Source organism: Nannospalax galili, unplaced genomic scaffold, assembly GCF_000622305.1.
Source record: "Nannospalax galili isolate Female #2095 unplaced genomic scaffold, S.galili_v1.0 scaffold611, whole genome shotgun sequence".
In the NCBI taxonomy this organism is placed as follows: domain Eukaryota; kingdom Metazoa; phylum Chordata; class Mammalia; order Rodentia; family Spalacidae; genus Nannospalax; species Nannospalax galili.
In genome coordinates, this window is record NW_008330486.1 from 668,305 (window position 1) to 691,593 (window position 23,289).

Consider the following 23,289-nt stretch of genomic DNA (forward strand, 5'->3'; position numbering starts at 1 on the left):
ACCTCAAAAAGAAAGTTCATCCCTGAGGCATTTCACATGTCGGGGAGCATATCTGTAGAATGGAATTTGAGAGCTAAGGATGTAGTTCAGTGAGTAGAGAGCTTGCCCAGCATGCACAAGGCCTTGGATTTGACCCTCAGCACCGCATAAACAGGGCATGGTAGTGCATGCCTATAATCCCACCACCGGGGACATGAAAGCAGGAGAATCGGGAGTTCAAGGTCAAGCTAGTTTAAGGCTATGAGGCACTGAGCTACTTGTGACTTTTTTTTTTTTTTTTTAATTGAGACAGGGTCTCTCTACAGCCCCAGCTGGCCTGGAACTCACTATGTAGACCAGGCTGGCCTTGAACTCACAGAGATCCACCTAGCTCTGTCTCCCCGAGTGCTGGGATTAAAGGCGTGCACTACCACATCTGGCCTGTGACTCTTTTAAAAAATCAAAATTGGGGATGGAGAGATGGCTTAATGGTTAAGAGTACAAAAAATTTCCCTCAGTTCATTTAAAGTGTTAACTCCATTCATAAAAAGTCTAGGCTATTTAAACATCTCCAGTGACCACCCATTGAACAGAGATCCGAACCCTGCCATCTCCCCACAGTGCTGAGCATGGACTTACCGACAGGTCCTGGGTGAGCTGCCGGATCTTCTGTCTCATCTCGTCGTAGTCACCGTACATCCTCTTCCTCACTTTCTCCAAAGTGGCTCTCACCTGCAGCCACAAAGATTCTACTTAGAGATCAAGTTAAAAGATGAAAGATGCCCAAAACTTTATAAGAGAAGGACTCATAAGACATGTAACAATTAAGGGACAGGATCACTCCCAACATCTAGTTAGAAATAAAGGCAACTATCCAAATAATAATACATTATAATTATATGTGACTATAAGAATGAATAAATATTAAGCTATCAAAATAGTAAAATGAATAACAAACCTACCATCCTCAAACTATGTTTGAACAAGATCTACCCCTCTTCCTATAATATATTTTTGTAGGGTTTTTGTTGTTGTTTTGAGGCAGGGTCTTCCTATAGCCCCAGGTGGCCTGGAACTCACTGTGTAGATCATGCTGGCCTCTATCTCAAAGTCCTCCTGCCTCTGCCTCCCTCCTAAGTGCTGGGATAAAAGACATGCACTACCACACCTGACTCCTATCATATATTTTTACAAGAAAAAAGTTTTCAACCAGCCAACTCTGTAAACACACGTCTATGAAGATGAAAGCACTCCAAAGCAAGCAGCGACCTCTAATTTTCTCTCTCTGTCTCTCTCTGCTCCAAATCAAAAAAAGCAATTAAATGTCTAGAATGCAAAATGGGAAAATTGAGTCCTGAAGGGTCCATAAATCTCATTAATCACCAACCAAACACAAGACACTGGGTATAATGAAGAGGAAAGTGGTCCCCAAATCCTTGCTCACACAAACACTGCAAGTCTCTATTGTGAGGCAGCTTTCAGAACATTGCCAGGATCTGAAATTTTTAAAAGCAAAATAATGTAAAGTTTACAGACAAGTCTTGTGTCTGGTCAGCCACTCCTCCTCCCCACCACTTCCCCTCCCCCAAAACCTGCTCATTCTGGTGCCCTAGATGTTTGATAAAGTGCTCAGCAATCCTCCAACAAGACAAGTCTTGGGAGAGCTTAGTCCATCTTATGCAGGATAGCAATTTGGTTTGAGTACAATCATTTAGAAGTAGTACCAGAAGATGGTATATTGAAGGTATATTTGCGTAAGAAGCACCTTATTTGATTTTTGGGTTTTGTTTTGTTTTAAGGTACTAGGGATTTGAACTCAGGGTCTTATACACACTAGGCAAAAGTTTTAACACTGAGTTTACACCCCAGCCCACAAGCACTTTGTTTTTTACTAAATATTGGTAGAGAGTTAGGAGTAATGAGGAGTCAAGACCGCGAGTATTCCCCATGAGTTTTTAAATTAATTTATTAATTTTATTTTTAATTTGTGTGTGTACAGGTGCCTGTGAAGGCAAGAAGAGGGTGTCAGATCCCCTGGAGCTGGAGTTACAGGTTGTTGTGAACTACCTGATGAGAATGCTGGGAACTGAACTTGGATCCTCTAGAAGGGCAGTATGCTTAACCCCTGAGCCAGTTCCCCGGCCCCTCCCCAGATAACTTCTAACTAACAGTTTACTTTCTTGCCATTAACTACAAACACTTTCGGAAAATGAGGCCAAAAGCGTGACTTTTCATTCTGGGTGGGTGAAGGACTCTGTTGCCCTGACCTGGCTCTTGCGCTGTCTATCACCAGGGCTGAGTGGGTGGGATCTTGAGCTAGGTGTTGCTCTCACTGGTGAAATGATGGAAGCCAACAGGACCAGGGCATCTCCACCAGGAAGCAAAAACAACAAAGGCATAAACACATCAGGAATGACAGGCTAGGGTGGATCTGAATCTAACCACAGAAGGTGGGACCTGGAAATTAACTTTGCATTGTAGATCACAGTGGCGGTTGGTAATTCTGGATCAGAGCCTGCTCTGTGACTTCAGCACGTGTCATTTATAGCTGAAGATCAGCCTGAACCTGCTGAATTTGTCTTGGGCAATTTGAGACGCTAGAGTGTACTTAGAAGGTTTATATCTAAAGCAATACCATGTTATTTGGAACATGTAAACAAGGAAGTTCTAAATATTTCCTTGAGAAAAACATGGAGACTTAGAATGTCTGCACTGTTGAAAACAATCCAGAATATAATATTCTGCATGATAAATATTGTATTTGGGAGGTTGAATAACTAGAGGTTTGAGGCTGGTGGTTGTCATGTGCTCTGTGTGGGGTGGGGGGTGTATGTGTGTAGTTTTTCTAGATTTTCCTCATATTTTCTGCACAGTACTTACTACTGCTTGTATTTGTGGTATATGCACCTGTTTTAATGGATGTGTTCATGTATGCTTGTAGGTGGGTTTGTACATGTGTGAGTGTGTGCGTGGAGGCCAGCAGCTGACATCAGGCTTCTATCTTGATTACTCTCCATCTTATTTTTGAAATGGAGTCTCAGTGAACCTGGAGTTCATTGATTCAGCTAGAATGGCTGGACAACAGGCCTCGGGGATTATCTTGTCTCTGTCCTACCAGCCCTGGGTTACAGATGCCAGCCACCATGCCTGGTTTTACATGGGTACTAGGGATCTGAACTCAGGTCTTCCTGTTTGTGTGGGTGGCACTTTGCCATCAGCACCATCTCCCATCCCCTGAATTTATTATTTTTAAAAATTCATGCAATAGCTGAGACAATTTGGCCTTGCACATTATCTGCCCCAAATCAAATGAGGTTCACAGAGCTGGAGGCTTTGACCTCAGGGATCAGAGCCCTGGCCCCCACCACCACCTACATAGGAGTAAACTGAGGCTTAGAAAGGGCAAAATGTCACACTAGGAGAAACCCAGAGCTGGAACTGAAAGAAGGGGTTATGAGTTCACAGGCCTGGGGGTTGGGTGTGAGGGCAGGCTGGCTCTGTGCTGATTCTGGCTACCCCCAAGCACTAAGCCACAGGTCAGTGTTCGGGACCTATCAGCATCAGATCAGTTCATTTCCACTCTCATCTAGATAGTATGGTTTGAGCTCAGCAGGCTCAGTCTGTGTAGGGCAGTCACTGGGTAGCACAAAAAATAGAGAGAGCCAGGCAGGCATTAAAACACTTTAAAAAATGTTCCAAAATGCTAACAACCAAACTAGTTGAATGGTGAGACCATGGATGATTTTGTTTCTTCCTCATAGTTTTCCCAAATTTTCTCAAAAGATCATACAAGTTAAAAGATGAGAAACATGGCATTAAAAACAAGGAAATAACATTGATTGGCTTGGATTTATGATGTCTTCTCAACATTCATTTCAAGCCAACCCACTGACTAGTTTGAACCTGCCAAGTCCACCTATGCTCCCTGCTAGTGATTGGTGTGGGTTGGGGTACATGGTCATTCCCAACCACTATGAAATAAGGAGATGTCTACTGCAAAACGTGTCCAGAAGTAAGTAGTCTCTTTTCTTTCTCTAAACACCAGCATATTTTCAGAAGAGACCCAAGCTTGAGGTTGAAGAAAAGGCTTATAGAAACACAGAAAAGCAGACCCAGAGGCTGGTCGTGCCCTGCCAGAAACCCTCCTACCTCCAGACTCACCACCAGGGAAGATGCATTTCTTTCTGAGTTGGCTTTTCTCTTACTTATAAGTAGTTGTCCAATCATATACATTAGATGTGTCTGGTGTCTTAAGCACAACTGCCCAAGAGCTTCCACACCATACCCAGCAGGAGCCTTGGGCTCTCTGATCACTCTCCCTAGTAACGCACTCCAGTCCTTGTCAAAGAATTACATCTGTACCTTTAGCATTACCACAAGGAAACACAGAAACATTTCCATCCAAGATAAGACTTCCGGGGGCTGGAGAGATAGCTCAGCAGTTAAGAGCACCAGCTGCTCTTACAGGGTTTGGTTCGGTTCCCAACACCTACATGGTGACTAACCACCCATAACTCTGATCCAGGGCATCTGATGCCTTCTTATGGCCTCTATGGGAATTGTGCATACATGGTACTCTTACATACATGGAGACAGAACACTCACACACATAAAATAAAAATAAATTTAAAAAATTTTTTTCAGTAAACAAATAATGCCACTCAATTCCATCAATGTTCCCAACTCCACCCTCCCACCTGCATCAAAGGAATGCAGATCAGGAAAAGAAAATACCCGCCCCCACCACCAGCCACTCACATCTTTGATGTAGTTCATTTCTTCTTTCAGCTGATTTGTGGACCAGCCATATACCACCATTTCCTTCTGCTGATTGGGATCTGATCTTCGCACGACACCATAAACAACACCCTGAGGAAGTTTCCTGGTAGGTTCTCCATTGCTTGGTTCAGGAGGCTAGAAGAAGGTAGGGGAGGAGAAAGGGAGGAATGAGCCTTTAGGCCTCATGAACACAACTGCGACAATGCGTTCCTGCATATGACACTGGAGTCTGTGCCTGGCCCCGGCTGCCTTGGCATCAGGGGCAAGGGGGTAGAATCCCAGCCTGGCCTCTGCTGGCCACATGGAGTCGGGCATGGGCTGAGGCTACCTGCACCCAAGAGAAAGAACATCTTTTGTCAACTTCTATCAAGGCCCATTCCCCCAACCTCACAGAGTACCTTAATGGCCCCATTTTCCCAGGGGATACCCTTTTCTAATGCTTACAAAGATGCCAGCGGATTTAAGTCATGAAACCTCAGGGTCAGAAGAAGTTATTTTCTGTCTTATATCACTTCCTTTCATGACTTCAACCTCCTCATTAAACACGTGGCCTGAAATGCAGTAAGTTGAGGTTGCTGTCATCTAGCAACTAAACTGTCCTGTGAGGGTAGTGCTGACCCTGCAGTCAAGTTCTGAGGAAGAGGTGGGGTTAGTACACAACCTGTTGTGTCCATTCATGAAATATTTCTGAAAAGCCAAACGGAAGTGATGTGACTACAGCCCCAAAGACTCTTCCCACTCCGGTTGGCTGGTCCTTAAGCCCAGTAGTTAAAGCATGAATCATCATTAAAATGCAATTGAAAAAGGGTAGCATGCCCAAATCTAATACAGCTTTGTAGGATGGAGGCTTCAGGAAGCAGTGAAAAAGAAATTAAAGCTTCTCTAACCACTTTTAAGAAACATTCCTTAGCATATTTAATGTTTATAACAACTCTGAGATACAGCAATTTTTCTTTCTACTTCACAGCTGAGGAAATGGACATTCAGAGAAGCTGAATAAATTGCATGTGATCACACAAAGCTGTCTGCTGTTATGCAGAGTTTGTTAGATGTGGGGAGACAGAGTAGGGACCTCCTCAACATGCAGGGGACAAAAACAAGGGCTGGTGAGATGTCAAAGAAGGTAAAAGTGCTGCTACCAAGCCTAATGACCTGAGTTTGGTTCTCAGGACCCATATGGTGGAAGGAGAGAACCAACTCCCTCAATTGTCCTCCAAGCTCCACACAAGCTTTGTGGTTCACAAATAGTTATACACACCACCACCACTACCACCACCACCACCACCCCAATAAATAAAATAAAATGCAATAATTTTTTTTCAAAAAAAAAAAAAAAAACTTTTAAAAGAAAGAAGAGAAAGGTGGTTGGAGAGACAACTCAGCAATTTAGAGCTGCCCTTCCGGAGGACTCGTGTTCAGTTCCCAGCACCCACATCAGGATGTTCACAACTGCCTATAACTCCAGTTCTAGCTCCAGGGGATCCAATAAACATTTCTGACTTCCATGGGCACCTGCCCTCACACATGAACATACTTCCATACACACACACCCATATGCATAAATAAAAATACTTTTTTTAAAAAAAGAGACATGTGATGATGCACACCTTTAATCCCAGCACTCAGAAGGTGGAGGCTGGTGGATCTTGGTGGGATCTAGGACAGCCAGATAGTCTAGGCCAGCTGAGACTACAGGGACACCCTGTCTCAAAACATCAAACAAACAAACAAAAAGAATAAGAGAAAAGAAGAGGAGGAGGGAGGGAGGGAAAGAAGAAAGGGAGGGAAGGAGGGAAGGAGGGAAGGAGGGAAAGAGGGAAGGAGGGAAGGAGGGAAACTTGACCCAGGGCTGAGACTTCAGGCAAACCAGCTTCCCCCGGTACCTGGACACTACCACAGAAATCTGAACTCTCCCACCAGCCAGCTGCCTTTGTATAACTTCTTCCCACATCTTCACAAAACAGTTTTTGAAACACAAAACTATAATTTGTATTTTAAAATCATCCATTGTGACAGAATAACAAGTATTTCTTGAATTCACTGGAAGTTTATAAAATTGTTCTAAAAACCTAGAAAGATTCATGACAAAGTAGTGACCTTGGAAGAGGGAACAGTGGAATAGAGATTCTAGGCAGCAGGTTGACTCATTTTTAAATTCTCTTTTGTAGTACTTGTTTGTATGTTTTTACAATGAGAACTTTATTTTTGTCTTTTTGAGACAGGGTCTCCTTCTAGCCTGAGCTGTCCTGGAACTCACTATGTAGACCAGGCTGGCCTCGAACTCACAAAGACCCGCCTGCCTCTGCCTCCCAAGTGCTGGGATTAAAGGTGTGTGCCACCATGCTACAATGAGAACTTTTAAACTAGGAAGAGAACAGGTCCATTGCTTTCTACCCTTCTGTACAAACAGGAAGTGATGAGCTAGGTGGGTCAGGAGCCATCTGCATTTGCTTCTGGTAACTGCTTACGTGTTTGCTCCTCACACTCAGGTCCCACAGGCATAGCTGTTACTGTCGAAATTTGTAAGTTTAGGTGACCAGGCTATTAATGGTTCTTGCTGGAGTGACATTCTGGCATTAAGATATCCCTAATTTGCTAGCTGTGAAATTAGGAAGAGGAAAAGCTCTAATGAAACTCCCCACAGACCAGGAAACAAAGTATGTTCCCTGGACTCCACCCAGTTCCTGAAAAACAGGCTGATGACTACACAAGGCTTTGATGTGATGTGTCTCTGGAGCAGAGGGGCTCGGGGAGGACATGGTTGGGCACCAAAGAGCCCACCGCCTGGGAGACACAGGCTACCCCCAAAAGAAGAAAATGCATACAATGCCAGGACTGAGGGTCTGAGGAGCCCTGCCTGAAAGTTTAGACCTGTTTGTAATCCCACCACTTGGGAAGGCTGAGGCAGGAGGACTGCCATGAGTTTGAGACTAGCCTAGGTTATGTAGTGAGTTCAAGGCCAGTCTGGGCTACAGAGTGAGATACTGTCTCAAAAGCAAGCAAACAAAAAAGAACTGTGTGCATGAAAAGAAACCTAAGATATGTTGAGTGAAAAACAGTAATTTCACATTTCCATTTTTTGTTTTAAGAATATGCGTGAGGGGCTGGAGAGATGGCTCAGCAGTTAAGGGCACAGGCTGCTCTTGCATAGGACCTGGGTTCAGTTCAGCAGCCACATGGTGGCTAACAACCAGCTGTAACTCCAGTTCCAGGTTATCTGATGCCCTCTTCTGGTCTCTGTGGGGCATTGTAGGCACATGGTGCACTTATATGCATGGAGGCAAAACGCTCATATACATAAAATATGAATAAATAAATAAATAAAAATTTTAAAAAGATTGTGCATGCATGTAAACTGTCTAAAAATATAGAATCCGAGCTTTTGGTGACAATCTTCTTAAGAGATGAGATATGATACTTTTTCTTTTGTGTTCTTTTGCACCTGATTTTTCTGTTGTTGTTGAATAATTTTTATTTTATTTTTTAATATTTATTTTATTCGTGGGCTGGAGAGGTGACTCAGCAGTTAAGAGCACTGGCTGTTCTTGCAGAGGACCTGGGTTCAATTCCCAGCACACACATGGCGGCTAACAACGGTCTGTAATTCCAGTTCCAGGAGAATCCAATGCCCTCTTCTGACCTCCTCCAGCATTGCACAACATGGGTGCAATTATACACATTCAGGCAATACACTCACACACATGAAATAAAAATAATAAATTTTCTTTTTAATTTTTTGTTTTAGACTTAATTCCATGTGTTTGTGTGTATCTGTGTGTGAGTATGTGCAGAGGTGAGTACAGTTGTACATGGAGTCCAGAAGAGGGCATTAGACCTCCTGGAGCTTGCGTTTGCAGGCAGTTATGAGACATCCAACATGGGTACTGGGAACTAAACATGGGTCCTCTGCAAGAGTAGTAAGAGCTCTTAACTGCTGAGTCATTTTTTCAGCTCCTTTTATTTCAATTTTCCAAAAGTAAACTAAAAACAAAAATTATGAAGATTTCATTGTCTAAATAAAAGATCCCTCAGAGAAGGGTCTTGACACAGAGCTCTGCTGAGGAGCAAGATATCAGCACGGTGTTCCTCAGGGGAAGATGCTGGGCCATGACAGGAAAGGGAGGAAAGACATTTAGGAAGTAAAAGAAGGGGGAAATATTTGCTGTCCACTGATTTTCATTATATTTTTTTTAATCCTCATAATAACCTACTATGCAAATATTATTAGTTAATTCAGGGTAAAGCATTCAAGTTCCTGTCTATGTCTTTCCAAATCTGCACTCTTCTCCCATCACACTGCCTCCAGGGAGGGGCAGAAAAGCCCAACCCTCAGCTGCCATTCTGTGGAGGCGCAAGCCAGGGATGAGGGCTCCTCTCCACTTCCCCACCCCCTGACCCAGCCTGTTAGCCTCCTTTGTTCTACCAGACGCCTTTTTGCCTCAGGCCATTCACACAGACTCTTACCTCTTCCATGCTACTGGGCTGAGATGCCCCTTCCTCCTAGAATGCCTTTCTGTCCATTCTCCACATGACCACAACATACCCCAGTGACTGCAGGTGCCTTTATGAGGTGAAGCCTACTCTCCACAGCTGCCAGTTCCAAGGGGTCTAAGCCTTGTTTATCTTCTTTCCCTCTAATTGCAGTACCCAACAGTGATGGACAGGCAGTGACTCTCAGTAAATATTTACTGAATGAATAGGAGCTTCAGAGGCTAGAATCACCCAACATGCAAATACAGACCAGCTGCAGGGAACACCCTTTGTCCCTCTTAGAAAGAGGATCAGACAGCAGACCAGAACCTCAAGTGCAACATGATATCCAGAGAAGTTCAAGAATAGCAGGCGGCGTCATCATTTTAGGAAATACCAATATAGCCAGGTGTGGTTGGTGCACACCTTTAATCCCAGCACTCAGGAGGCAGAGGCAAGTGAATCTCTGTGAGAGCTAAGCCAGCCTGGTCGACATAGTTAGTTCCAGGCCAGCTGCAACCACATGAAGACCCTGTCTCTAAAAAAAAAAAATCAATATGTTTATGGTTAAATCTGGATCGCACAGGGAAAAAAAAGCTGCTATGTTTGGCAAAGGCTTATGGTTCAATTTTTCTCCTCTTGGGACATTTAAAATAGCCCTAAGATAAATAATAATTTCATGAATGATAAAAATAATATGGTAATATTAAAAGCAGTGTTTATCTTTGAGAGAAACATGGTGAAATATTTATGACATATTTATTTACGCAGGGTGAAGGGAGTGGACAGGATGCAGGGGAGGCAGGACTGGCCACGGGTGGAGGGCTATTGAGGCTGGGGAGAAGGTTTGTCCCAGAATTCAGTCTCCTTTTGTGTAAGTTTGAAACTCTCCAGAGTTAAAAGATTTTTTAAATCCTCCTTATAACACTGTTTGATTTTTTTAAAAAGTCAAAGTTTTAAATTACATGTACAGGCTGCTGAGGATGCCAAGCACCAGTGATCGGACACATCGTGGAAGGAGAGAACCAACCGACTCCTACAAGTTGTCCTCTGAGCTACACATACACACAGCAAAGAAATATATATATATTTCCTAGACCTATTATGGGTCTCTTTGGCCTAAGAAAGTGCCAAGCAAAATCTCCTTGAAAATAAAACCTAAGAAATTTATTACCATAGAAAGGGGAGGAAACAACTCTCAAAATTGGCATTCCATAACCCCTATGCAAAATGCATCAGAATAAACAACAGGTGCGCACAGTTAACACCTAAATGAAGCCATAGTCGAATATATCCTGTGAGCACTCACAGCTCAGAATTTACCTCCAGGCTCTATCTACAGCTGTTTTCACTGAACTTGAAAAGGAGAATCCACAGAAAAAGTAATCCACTCTAAAATTCTATTACATGCCATAAGGGATTCACTGGCCACTGGATTAGTGAGGCCAGTGATAGGGGACTGTATTTTCCAGCTCCTAAATTAGAAGGCATGCTCTTACAACACAACAAGCTCCACAAAGGCAGGGAATGTGTGTCAAATTCACAGCTGTATCATAATATTCAGCATAAAGAGATGCTCCATAAATATAGGGAAGTCTGTGTGCGTGTGTGTGTGTGCGCATGTGTGTGTTTGTGTGTGTGTGTGTGTGTGTGTGTGTGTGTGTGTGTGTAGGTCAGAGGACAACTTCAGGTGTTAACTTTGGAAACTTTGTCCACCTCCTTTGGTTTGGAGCCCACCAATTAGATTAAGATGACTACCCAGGGAGCCTCAGGGGGCCTCAGTCATCCTCCATTTCCCCAGTGATTGGATTACAAGTGTGCTTCCACCGAAAAGTGTTGTGTAGGTCAGGGTTTGCAAGCAGTCCTTTTGTACCCTCTCAGTGTCAGTGGGGCTATGAAGTAGATGGCTGTTAAGAGCGGGGTGGACTGTTGGGGGACAGCCAACATAATCTTGACCTGATTTAACCCAGAGACACTGCTCTAACATTGTTCTACCAATGGCTGTCCCTATGTGTCAGTCTGAATACATTTCCATAGCTGAAGAAATTTGGGACTCTAATGTTCTAGAAGAGGAACCTGCGTCCTCTAGAGATGGCTTGAGGCACAGGCACTACTGAGGTTGGTGAGGAAGCCAGGACTGGAACCCAGGCCTCTTCCCATCCCCCAGTTCTGTTACTATCAAGAGGCATGCACAGTCCCTATACTGTCACAGAGGGCAGCCCAGCCCTGGCTGCAGCCATGAATCATGGCAGTATACTTGCTCACCTGGCAACAGTCTGCATGTTGTATAAACAGGCATGCCAAGAACGAGAACCAGCAGGCTTATCCATCCAGCCTTTAAAAGGAAAGGGACTATAAAACCTGCCAGCGAGTGTTTCCTCCTGTGACACACTACTGGCTCTGAAAGTCCCTGACTTGGCACCAATACTCACATCTGGCTCTCCTTCATCCAGGTTCTAGAAGGTCTATAAACAGAGTAATTAAATGCAGGTCACTAAAGGCCACACAATGCTTGTGTTAGGAGCTATTCATAATGGTATATAAGCTAGTCTGTCAATATGCACAAGATTTCACTCATGCTGAGGACAGAACCAGCTACAACCAGATCCCCTGAACTATGCAGCCACATTGTGTCTCAACACAGTGCATCTGTCATCACTGGTACTGATCTCTTGTTTAGGGTGTGTGTGTGTGTGTGTGTGTGTGTGTGTGTGTGTGTGTGTTCATGCACAGGGTTATAGGGCATGTGGATTTGGGCAGTAATGTACATACACACATTCACTGAGTTCTTTGACAATGACAGGTATTTAATTTCAAAATTATCTGCTACCATTTTTATTTCTAAAGCTTAATTATTTCAGTTTCATATTCAGTTTCTATCAGTTTCTTCACATGAAATTTGTGGCTACAAGAACACAGCCTTCCTTCTCCCGTATTATCATGAGTACCATAAATAAAAAGCCAGCAGTGTGGTGCACCTATGCTCCCAGCACTCAGAAAGCGGACACAGGAGGCTCAGGAGTTCACGACCAGTCTCATAACAAATAAACAGTATAAACAGAATCCACAGCTAATTCTTCTGAGTTGTTCATGCAGCTCTAATTGTTTATATTATACACAGAAACTTGTTATGAGTTGAATTGTGTCACTTCCCACCCAACATGTTGGAGTCTGAACTCCTAGCACCTCAAAATCTGACCTTATTTAGAGACAAGGCCAAGTTAAAATGAGGTCATTAGCCTGGGTTCTAGTCCATTATTACCAGTGTCCTTATAGAGAGGAGGAAATTTGGAAACAGAAACAGGCATGCACAGGAGAAGATCTCCATCTGTGAGAACTGAAGTTACATAGTCACAAAACAAGGACTGACAAGAGCCATCAAACACTGGAGGAGTCAAAGAAGGAGCCTGCAGAGGGAATGAGACCCTGCCAGCACCCTCAGCCCAGGCTTCTAGTCCCCAGAACTGTGCAAGGATCAACTTATACTGTTCAGTCCATGAGGTCTGCTGTGCTCTGTTATAGCAACCCTCAGAAATTAACATGAAGCTGATCATCACAGTCAGCCTTCTTCATTAAGAACCTGCTTACTGTGCGTAAGGCAGTGAGGTTCTGTGGAGACAGGACAAAAGACTGTGTGCCTTGGTGCTCCATGAATGTCTACGCTAACTGAATGTCACTTTCACATACAAATTTTTGCAGAAATGTATATCCATTCCTATGGGAGTTCTCAGCAGCATATGGCTAGAGGCCATGCAACAAGGACAATCAGGAGCCTGAGCTTGAGGGGAGGGGCAGGCATGAACACACACGGAAGACAGGGAAGGTCTCAGTGCGAAGTCAGCCATTTGTTGAGCCTGGAGGGACAGGGAAGTCTGAGTAAATTGAGGGATGGCTGAGAAAACACTGTAGGCATGACAAGAGGACCTGGCAGGGTTCTGAGGAGGGAAGAGATGCCAGGTAGACAACAGACGAAGACAGGCTATTGGACTGGTTGAGATGGGCTGAGCTTGGGGAGAATGGGGTCACCAAAGGAGCTAGTTGGTGAAGTCTGAGTGTTGCCCAACCAACAATGCACGCTAGAGCAGAATTACAAACCAGCACGAGGGCATTTATTTTTATTACAACAGCCAATCTACTCAAGAAGAGGGGATAGGGCCAGCACCTTCCACCCGGCATCCTCATCTGCCACACCACGCCTCTCCAATCCACCTCACAGGCCACACACTGAGGCAGGCACTCTGCCTATAATAGCTCATTTATTCTTTGCAGCAAGGCCAGGACTGAATCTCTCTTGGGCAGTGATTTGAGAAAGAAGGTACTAGAAAAAAATTACCTCAGAATCTAAAAGGGAAGGGACTATACTCTGGAGGAAACAGGGGAGAGGGGCAGAGGGAATCTGCTCAAGGTAGAGAGCAATAGAATCCAGGAAAAGGCAGGGATCTCTCCACCGCCTGTCCTGTCCCCTCCCATCCCTCTTCCAACCACCCCATCTACTACTGTTCCCCATAATGCCCCCAGATCCATGGCCAAGATGACCCTACCAGGTTTCCTGGAAGAGCATGATTCAAACAGGCTCTGGGGGAGATATGCATGCTAAAGAAACATAAGAAAAAGCCTTAGTTCTCACCAGTAATCAGGACACGGAAACCTCAGATGCAGAGGGCAGCAGCCAGAACAGCTGCTGAGCATGTGCACCGTGTCCCGTTCAAAATTCTAGTGCTGCCTAGAACTTTCAGGGACTCTGTTCACATAAATGGTCCAGAATCTTTATTATTACTTATTTATTTAATTGGTCATCATGTTTTAGGAAAGTATATTTACATAAAACTCTTTACAGAGGATCAAAAATACAACTAAATCACTCATTTGATTCTTGTTTAGTTGTCACAAAATAAATATTGTGTAGATTCATAGAATAATCACTGAGATACAAACCAAGTAAGAGTATCTCCTTTAAATCCTACTGAATATCGTTAATTTCATTCATAAAAGAACTAAAACCAGATGATTTGGACCAAGATGTTTTAAACTTTTTCTACTAAGAACTCCTTTCTCCTTGAGAAATTAGGAAGAAACTCTGTGTATATACGTACATAAAATAAATATGCAAATCAAAACTGACAATACATCATGAATAAATTACCTTTTTTACAATAAATAAACTGCTATATTAAATCTGAAACCCTCAGTTTGGGGGCTGAAGAAATGGCTCAGCAGTTAAGAGCACTGGCTACTCTAGAAGAGGACCCAGGCTCAGTTACCAGCACCCACATGTAGGCTAACTACTGTTCCAGGGGATCCAACACCCTCTCTGGCCTCTGTGCACAATGCACACATAGGTGCACTTACACACAAGCAGGCAAAAACAACAACCACCACTCATACAAATAAAACAAATAAGTAAAACCAATTTAATTTTCTTTTAAAGAAAATCCAGATTCCTTTTTTAATGTGTAAATGCTGATAATACCCATCAACAAAATATCAGTGTTCTGGTGGGCAAAAATACCATTACAAACTAGCATAACCTTCACCTGGATAGGGTCCAGAAACTGGAGCTGGAATGGCCACCTCCAAGTCAGGCAAGGGTGGGTTCTCCGGATTAGGTCTACACAGAGTGGGGAGGCAGAAGCTGGGTAATGCTAGAGGGATCTGGGGTTAGGTCTGTGTAGAGAGGGGAGATGGGGGCCAGGTGATGCTAAAGAGAGATGCTCACATTTATGGAGGAGAATGAATAACAAGGATACGGAAGGGACAGCGGAGAGGAAGAAGAGAGACATGGCAGCAGCTTCACGGAGGGGAAGGACTTCAAGGGAGCTAAAGGGAGAAAGGCCACAGCCAAGGCCACTGGGTGTGACCTTCAAAGGAAAAGATGAGGTGGCAATCACTTCACCTTATAGACCAGATGTAGTGGGGAGTACTTTTCTTGAATTAGCTCATTTTTATTAATGTATGTGTGCGTGTTGGGGGATATACATGCCACATCTGTGTGGAGAGCTGAGGACAGCCTCAAGTATCAGCCTCAGGAACACTGCCTCCTTTGAGGCAGGGTCTCTCACTGGCCTGGAGCTCACCAATTAGGCTAGGCTAGCTGGCCAGCAAGTTCCAGTGATCCAGCAGTCTCTGCCTCCATGGTTCTGAGATGACAAGCAAACACCTCCATATTCAGCATTTTTACATTGAGTGCTAAGGACTAAACTCAGGTCCTCATGCTTGCAAGGCAAGAGCTTGACCAACTGAGCCATCTCCTCAGCCCTGCATCATTCGTTTACTCTTGGCAGCTGGGCATCACCATGCCTGCTACCAGAGAAGGAAGCTAGCTAGCATCTGGGAGCTCCTGCTTTAGAGTTAGGAAACCTCCCAGATACACCCCATGGTCCTGTGACTCCATGAAAAGTGATGATTCTGTTATACTTGCCTTGACCATCCCTCCAAACATACCTTCCTAGGCAAAAGTGCGCTCTGCAATACACCTGTGCTGCAAGGAATTCCTTTCTCTAATGAACTGAGGACAGGGACAGAAGAACACCCAGTAGGCAAGGGTATCTATGTGTGTCAGCTGCCTGCGGCATCTGTTGTGACTGTCAGTTACTAAGGCCGGGCTGGCTGCCCTCGGTCAGCTGCAGCTTGAACACACAAGGGAAATCCTCTGGGAAGTTTCACTTCATTAGGAATCAATTGGGCCTTTGACATCTTCAAACTTCCAGGTCCTACCCAGCATCAGTCCCTGGCTTTGTTTCATAGATCCCTTTCAAAGGAACCAACGGCATTTAGCTAGAGAATGTTGAGGCCCTTGCAATTTTGTGGCTCCCAGGGAGGGGCAGACAAATTAAAACCACATAAGAAGTGGCCCAGGCCAGGGAACCCTTGCTGGTATGTGGACTCTGGATTCCCCATGATTCAAGCCCAGGAAGCCAGCCAGGATGGCAAAATCCATCCTCCCAGTTACCAGTAGAGCCTTCAAGTACTGCCACCACCCAAGAACGTCAGCTCCAAGGAAACAGCCAGCCCCACCCTCCTCCTCTCTACCCCAGTTCTTCTATAGTGAGTCACTAGCTTGTTACAGGCACTTAAGCCCTGCTGTCCCAGTGCAGGGAGGCATCAAGGTGCGTGGCTCCTGAGCTCCTCAGCACCTGGCAGCTCCCACACTGCAGTGGGCTACTTGGGAAAGAAAGAAAGTGGCCCCACTCTTGCTGCAAATATATAAAGGTTCAGTATATAACATGTTGATTTTGTTTCCCCGTGTCCCATTTGTCGTTCATTGATCTGTTTGACTTGTCAGCTTGGAGCAGCAAAGGCTTAGCATCTTCTATCTCTTCAGTGGCATTACCAGAAGAGTAGCCACTTTACCTTGGGGGATGCACTTCCTAGAAAGAAAGGTAAATAAATCCACAAGGACTATACTTAAAATTGTGGTGGATTAGGAAACTGGTTTTCGATTAGACATATTTTATTCTGATTACTAAGGAAGCTGGAAATCATGCCGTTGAAATTGAAGTGCCCTTTCCCAGTCCAACAACTTTACCTCATTATGTGGTTGAATTCAGCAGTAGAATCATTCTTATTCAACTGTCTTCAACCTTTACTGGGTATAAGCTCCTGACAAGGACTATTTCTGCTCTCTCTGTCTCTTGGCTTCTGCTGGGTGTAGACTCTGTCTTCTTTACCTTTTTTTTTCCTTTAATTTGTTTTACATTTATTTATTTAGTATATATGTGGGTGTGTACATACCATGCTGCACATGTGGAGGTCAGAAAACAGCTTGGGGGATCAGTTTTCTCCTAATATGTAGGACCCAGGAACTGAACTCAGGCCATCAGACTTGAGGGCAGGTGTCTTTTTTTTTTTTTTTTTTTTTAATGATAATTCTTTTTTTTTTAACTTCTTTTTATGTGTATGCCTGTATTGCCTGCACGTAGATAAGTGCACCCGTGTTATGCAATGCCCCGCAGAGGTCAGAAGAAGCTGTCGGATCCCCTGGAACTGGAGTTACAGACAGTTGTTAGCTGTCATGTGGGTGCTGGGATTCGAACCCGGGTCTTCTGCAAGAACAACCTGAGCCATCTCTCCAGCCCGAGGGCAGGTATCTTTACCCACTGAGTCATCTCGCCACCACTTCCCCTTTTTTAAAACCATGTATCATTTCTAAGAGAGAACTCTCCGCTGCCTGTCCTTAGTGATAAGTGTCATTTTCATCCAATCATAATTATTATGGGATTGAGAAAATTGGGTGAAATACTGATTGAATAACTTCCTTTGGCTTCTAGCACAAGTTATGGCAGTATGGAAATGATTCTTGGATAAAATGATGTTGGTAGTATTTCCTTAACAATTTGTGTAAAACTATTTGTAATTTTCATTTTAACTTTTAAAACTTTTTCTCCCCATAAATAAACCTGAAGTAAATAAATAAATAAATAAACCTAAAGTAAAAGAAAGGTCTTTTGTTTCAATCAATTTGAAAAGCACTGATCAAGACGAAAGGATTGGTGCACAACTTGGTTATGAACTCCAAATAGCTAAACACTCAACTCGCGCCTCTTTTCTGGGGAATACGTGGTTTTTCCTCTGTGGGAACAGCCCCTCCAGGGCGTCCGCTCCTGTTTCAGCACTCAGAAACCCCGACATGCAACTTGAGTTTTATTCCAACAGACCAACTTCCTTATTCCTCTACCATGCACATCAACACAGTCACCAAAGCCCTGGTCCTGGTTGCTCACTCCAGATCAGACCTCTCCCTCAAACCAGCCCATAGGCCATCAGTTCTAAAAGGGACAAAGGGGAGGGGGGCAACATAGGGAAAGGGGATGTCCCCCCAGCAAGAAATCCCCACTCAATCCTGGTCATTACAAGAGTCCGTCGGCTGAAGCCTCACTGTCCCCACTCCCTTTGTTGATATTATGAGACTTACTACTGTGATGATTGATTGTCAATTTGACAGGATCTAGGATTGCCTAAGACATAAGCCCATAGGTATTTCTGCAGGGGAACTTCTAAATCAAATTAATTGAGGTGGGTAAACCAACCCTATATGTAGCCAGCACCATCCCATGGGTTGGAGTCTTAGATTATACAAAAAGGAGAAAGTGAGCTGGGTATCAACATCCTCAAATTGTAAGCCAAAACAAATCCTTCCTCAAGCTATTTGTGTGTGTGTGTGTGTGTGTGTGTGTGTGTGTGTGTGTGTGTACATGCATGCATTTGTGTGTAGGTGCTCATAGAAGCCAGAAGACTGGATCCCCTGGAGCTGGAGTTAGAGATGGTTGTGAGCTGTCCAATATGGGTGTTGGGAATCCAACTTGGGTCTTCTGAAAGAGCAGTGCACACTCAGCCACTGAGCCCTCTCCAGCCCCTCGAGTTGCTTTTGTCAGGTATTTTGTCACACCAAAATGAATACAACTATCAAACTTTTCCTTGCTGAATGTTCAAAGCTATGGAGAAGCTGAATAAAGTATCCAACTACATAACCACAGCACCATTATCACAGCATAGAAAAGAACATTCCCTAATAATATCTAATATATGGTTCAGATTCCAAATGTGCTGCTGGTGATGCTGGGTTGGGTCAGCTGGTTGAAATGTCACCCCACTTTAAGATCCACTGTCCCGTTAGAATCAGTGGGTTACTGAGGCTGCACTAAGTCCTTGTGACTTTCCTATTCAGAGATTATGTTTAACCAACTAGTTTTCCAACTATTGATGAGCCTATTTGGAAAGTCTAAAAGAGAGGCTTTCTAAATTAATTAGCTGGTATTCTTTTAAAAAAAAAAAAAGCTGGGGCTGAAGCTGGGGCTGGAGAGATGGCTCAATGGTTAAGAGCAGTGGAATGCTCTTGGAGAGGACCTGGGTTCAGTTCCCAGCACCTACATGGCAGCTAACAACCATCCATAACTCCAGTTCCAGAGGATCTGATTCCCTCTTCTGACCTCCGTGGGCATTGCACTACACAGGTGCACTTACATACATGCAGGCAATTCACTGGTATACATAAAATAAAAATAATAAATAATAAATATTTTTAAAGTCTTTAGCTTTCTTCTCCCCCCGTGAAGGCTCCTTGCTTATCACTAGTGTGAATTTTCATTATTATTCAATATATCACAATTCATTGTGTGTTGAATATCCCTTATGCCAGGAGCACTTCAGATGTGGAGTTGTTCAGATTTGGGAATATTTGCACAGGCGTTACCAATTTACCATCTCTGCCCTCAAAATCCAAAATACTCTAAAATCCAAAGCATTATGAGGGTCATGTTCACATTCAAAAAGCTGTGCAGCCCAGAGCATCTGGGACTTCCGACTTTCCGATCAGGACTGGCAACTTGTACTGTCATTGTTCTTTTTAGTGTTCAGGCTGTTCCCATTTTAACCAGAAAGAGCTCTTCAACGCAGCTCCTGAGACTTGGCCAGGTCCCTGCTGGTGCTACCTGGCTTTTTGGCACCTCAGGGCTACCTTGTCTTTCCCAGTCCTGGAACCATCACACTTTCAGATACTGTTAGTGAGATGCAACCTCTCCATAAGCAGATCTGCAAGGTTACAGCTCACGGTTTTCCAGCTATAATGTCATTTCCCTCCTTCCTACTGCCTCTCCCCATCATTCGACATTTGCATCAGTACAAGAAACTTCTGGACTTGGATAAAAAATGCAAGACAGGGGGTTGGGTGATAGCTCTGCTGGTAAAGTACTCACTGCACAAGCCTGAGGACCTGAGTTTGGATTTCAGCACCCATGTTTAAAAATAAAACAATAATAGTAATGGGGAGGGGATGGAGCTAGGTCAGCAGCTCCAGTCAGTCAGTCTAGCTAAACTGGTGAACTTCCAGTTCAATGAGAGACACTGTCTCAAGAAATAAGGTGGAGGGTGACTGAGGAAGACACCCAATGTCTAGTTCTAGTCACCACAGGCACACATGCACATACATGAGCATGTACACATACAGACTAAACACACACACACACACACACACACACCAGACACACATACATACATACCAGACACAAAGACACACATGCCACAACACACACATGTGCACACATCACACATACAAGAGCCACACACACTCGGGGGCTGGAGAGATGGCTCAACAGTTAAGAGCACCGACTGCTCTTGCAGAAGACCCAGGTTTGATTCCCAGCACCCACGTGGTGGCTACGAACCGTACTTAACTCCAGTTCCAGGGGAATCCAACGCCCTCTTCTGACCTCTGAGGCATTGCATGACACTCATACATGCAGGCAATACTCTCATACACATGAAATAAAAATATTAAATAAAATATATTAAAAAGACATACACACACCAGACAAACACACAGGCACACACCACATAAAAAGATACACACGCATGTATGCACACACTCATATACCAAAAAGAACTATGGAGAAGACTGTCAGAGGAAAGGAGAGACAGAGACCTACAATGAACTTTGGGACCTTATCAACCTCTTCCCAGTCCACAAGAAGCTTCCTTGTTTATAGTTTGTTACAGTATTGTTTATTCCAAAGCAAGGATTATATTATATGAACTCACTATCTCATAATTCTACTTATGAAATCTATAGCCTATCATTTTCCTTTATTTTATGTTCATATAAAACACTCACCAGAAAAAGTACTACCCAGTCCCTGGCACGCCTGCCCTTCTCTTAGTTGTCTCTATAAAGCACATGTCATTATTTTATTTGCTTTCATTCTCTGCCCATTGGGATATAAGCTCTCTGGACAGCAGGCATTGCTGTTTAGTGTTCTGTTCACTACTAGAGTCCTAGGGTCTGGTGCTCTGTCACTGCTTGGGAATGAGAAAATGGCTTTGCCTGGAGCACAGTCTGGAGGTAAGCAGGCCCTCCCATTCACGTGTTAAGTCTGCACTTCAGTGTCGCCTGCCAAAATCACTTAGCGTCATCTCCCGTGATCCCAGAGCTCTTTTGACATCACCGGCCATCACAAGTGGAACATCATATCATCACTGTTTATTCAACTGTCTCACCTGTATGCAAGCTCCTATAAAGGCCATGCTTATCTGCGTGGTCCCAGTGCTTAGCACTGAAGCTAACAGCACAACCATTTGCAGAATTCCTCCAAAGTCCAGCCAAGAGCACGCCCTTCCCCATGCCAAGCTGCCTGCTGGGCGTTTTCTTCTTCCTGCAGCCGCCCACTGCTCCAAGCCCAGCCGTTCACAAAAGGCCCTTTGACTCCACGGCACAGGCCATTTCAGGAAAATCCACCTCCCCTGCCACAGCACCTGTCCCTAAAGTCACTGTCCCCACAGCTGGGAGGCAAAACAGAGCTGCACTATTCCCCAGGAAACAAGAGCAAGGGCACAAGGCTGCAGAGGCAGCTGGGAAAGCAGTGTGGAAGGCCGAGAGTCCTGTCATCCACATTGACCAACACACGCCTCTGCAAGCAGCCTCGTTGAGGGATGGAGGACAAGGGTTTAAAGGGGACAAGACCAGTCCACAGAGCCTCGTTGAGGGATGGAGGACAAGGGTTTAAAGGGGACAAGACCAGTCCACAGAGCCGGGCTTTGGAGATGGCTCACCTGGTCCTTCCTCTCAATCTTCTTTTCGGTTTGCTGGGGCACTGGACTCTCGGGAGGCACGGTCAGCCGTAGTCTGCAGACATTTGCCTGAAAGAGGTAGAGAGGACAGTCCAGTTAGGACCAGTGCGGGGGAAAAGAGCTAGGGACTCCTGGGCTTCTCTCAGCCTATTTTTCCACAGCAATGGCCTCATTGTACCATACCAATCACATAGGAAAGAGGGCAACACCAGCATGTCTGGTACCCACTAATAGCACCCCATCAGCACCCCAAACAATAGCATCTGCCAGCCTGCTGCTCAAAACAAAGAACTGCTAATAACTTCAGAGATGGCAAACATTTTTTAAATGGATCAAGTTTCATAACAATATGTATAAAATGATCTCATTTCACAGATATAAGCCAAAACGGAGCTAGAGAGATAGAATCCAAAACAAGTGTGGTTACCTCTAATCTAATCTAAATCATAAGCTCTCAAGTGATGGAGTAACAGGGTATTTTCTACTTTTCTATACATTTAATTTTTCTGCAAGAGACATGGATATGCAAATCACAAAGTTTTAATTTTATTTATTATGTGTTCCAGTGTGCATGTGTGTGTTTGATGTGTGGGCATGGGCATGCATGCCACAACATGTATGTGAAGGTCAGAGGACAACTCTGTGCAGTCAGTTCTCTCCTTCCTCCTTTATGTGGATTCTAGGGATTGAACGCAGGCCAACAGGTATGTGTGGTTAGCACCGCTACCTGCGGAACCATCTCATCAGGCCAATCAAAATTTTTTATTATTTTTTATTTTTAAATATTTATTATTTGTTTTTATTTTATATTTCTGTTTTCCCTGCATATATATAAGTGTGCCTATGTCATACAATGCCCATGGAGGCCAGAAGAGGGTGTAGGATCCCCTGGAACTGGACTTACAAACTGTTAGCCACCATGTGGGTGCTGGAAACCGAACCTGAGCCCTCTGCAAGGGCAGCCAGTGCTCTTAACTGCTGAATCATTTCTCAAGCCCACCAATCAAAAGCTTTGTAAAGCTTCTTTATTCATATTTAAATCCATTATTCACAATAGCCAAAGGTAGAAATAACTTTCACATCCCTTGTCAGATGAACAAACGAAATGTGGTGTACACAAACAATGGAATATTATTCATATTTTTAAAGGAAATTAATTCTGATCCATCGCAATATGGATGGGTCTGAAGACATTACACTACCAGACACACAAGGGAAAATACTACAGCTCTTCTATGATGTACCTAGAACAGTCAAACTCAGAGACAGAGAGCACGATGGTGACTTCCAGGAGCTAAAGAGATGGGAGAATGGGAGTTAGTGTTGATTTACTTGGGGCAGAATCTCAGGCTGAAAAGGTGGGAGACTGAATGGTGGCGACAGTGGTTGCAGAACTGCAAACGTACTTAAGTCACAGGTATGTGCTCTCAAAAATGGTAGGATGGGAAACTTCATGTTTTGAGTATTTTAGAATTGGAAGAAGGAGGAAGAAGAGGAGGGGGG

General features: G+C 44.1%; 1 protein-coding gene across 1 annotated transcript in view; it reads right to left on the reverse strand.

Moving 5' to 3' along the window:
- Myzap (myocardial zonula adherens protein) overlaps window positions 1-23,289 on the reverse strand; it is a 106,724-nt gene that overhangs the window by 71,386 nt on the left and 12,049 nt on the right. The window contains exons 2-4 of the mRNA XM_008847476.3: window positions 21,769-21,855; window positions 4,738-4,893; window positions 619-711 (exon numbers count right to left, since the gene is read on the reverse strand). Of these exons, the coding sequence (XP_008845698.1) occupies window positions 619-711; window positions 4,738-4,893; window positions 21,769-21,855 (336 nt within the window). The remainder of the gene's footprint in view (window positions 1-618; window positions 712-4,737; window positions 4,894-21,768; window positions 21,856-23,289) is intronic.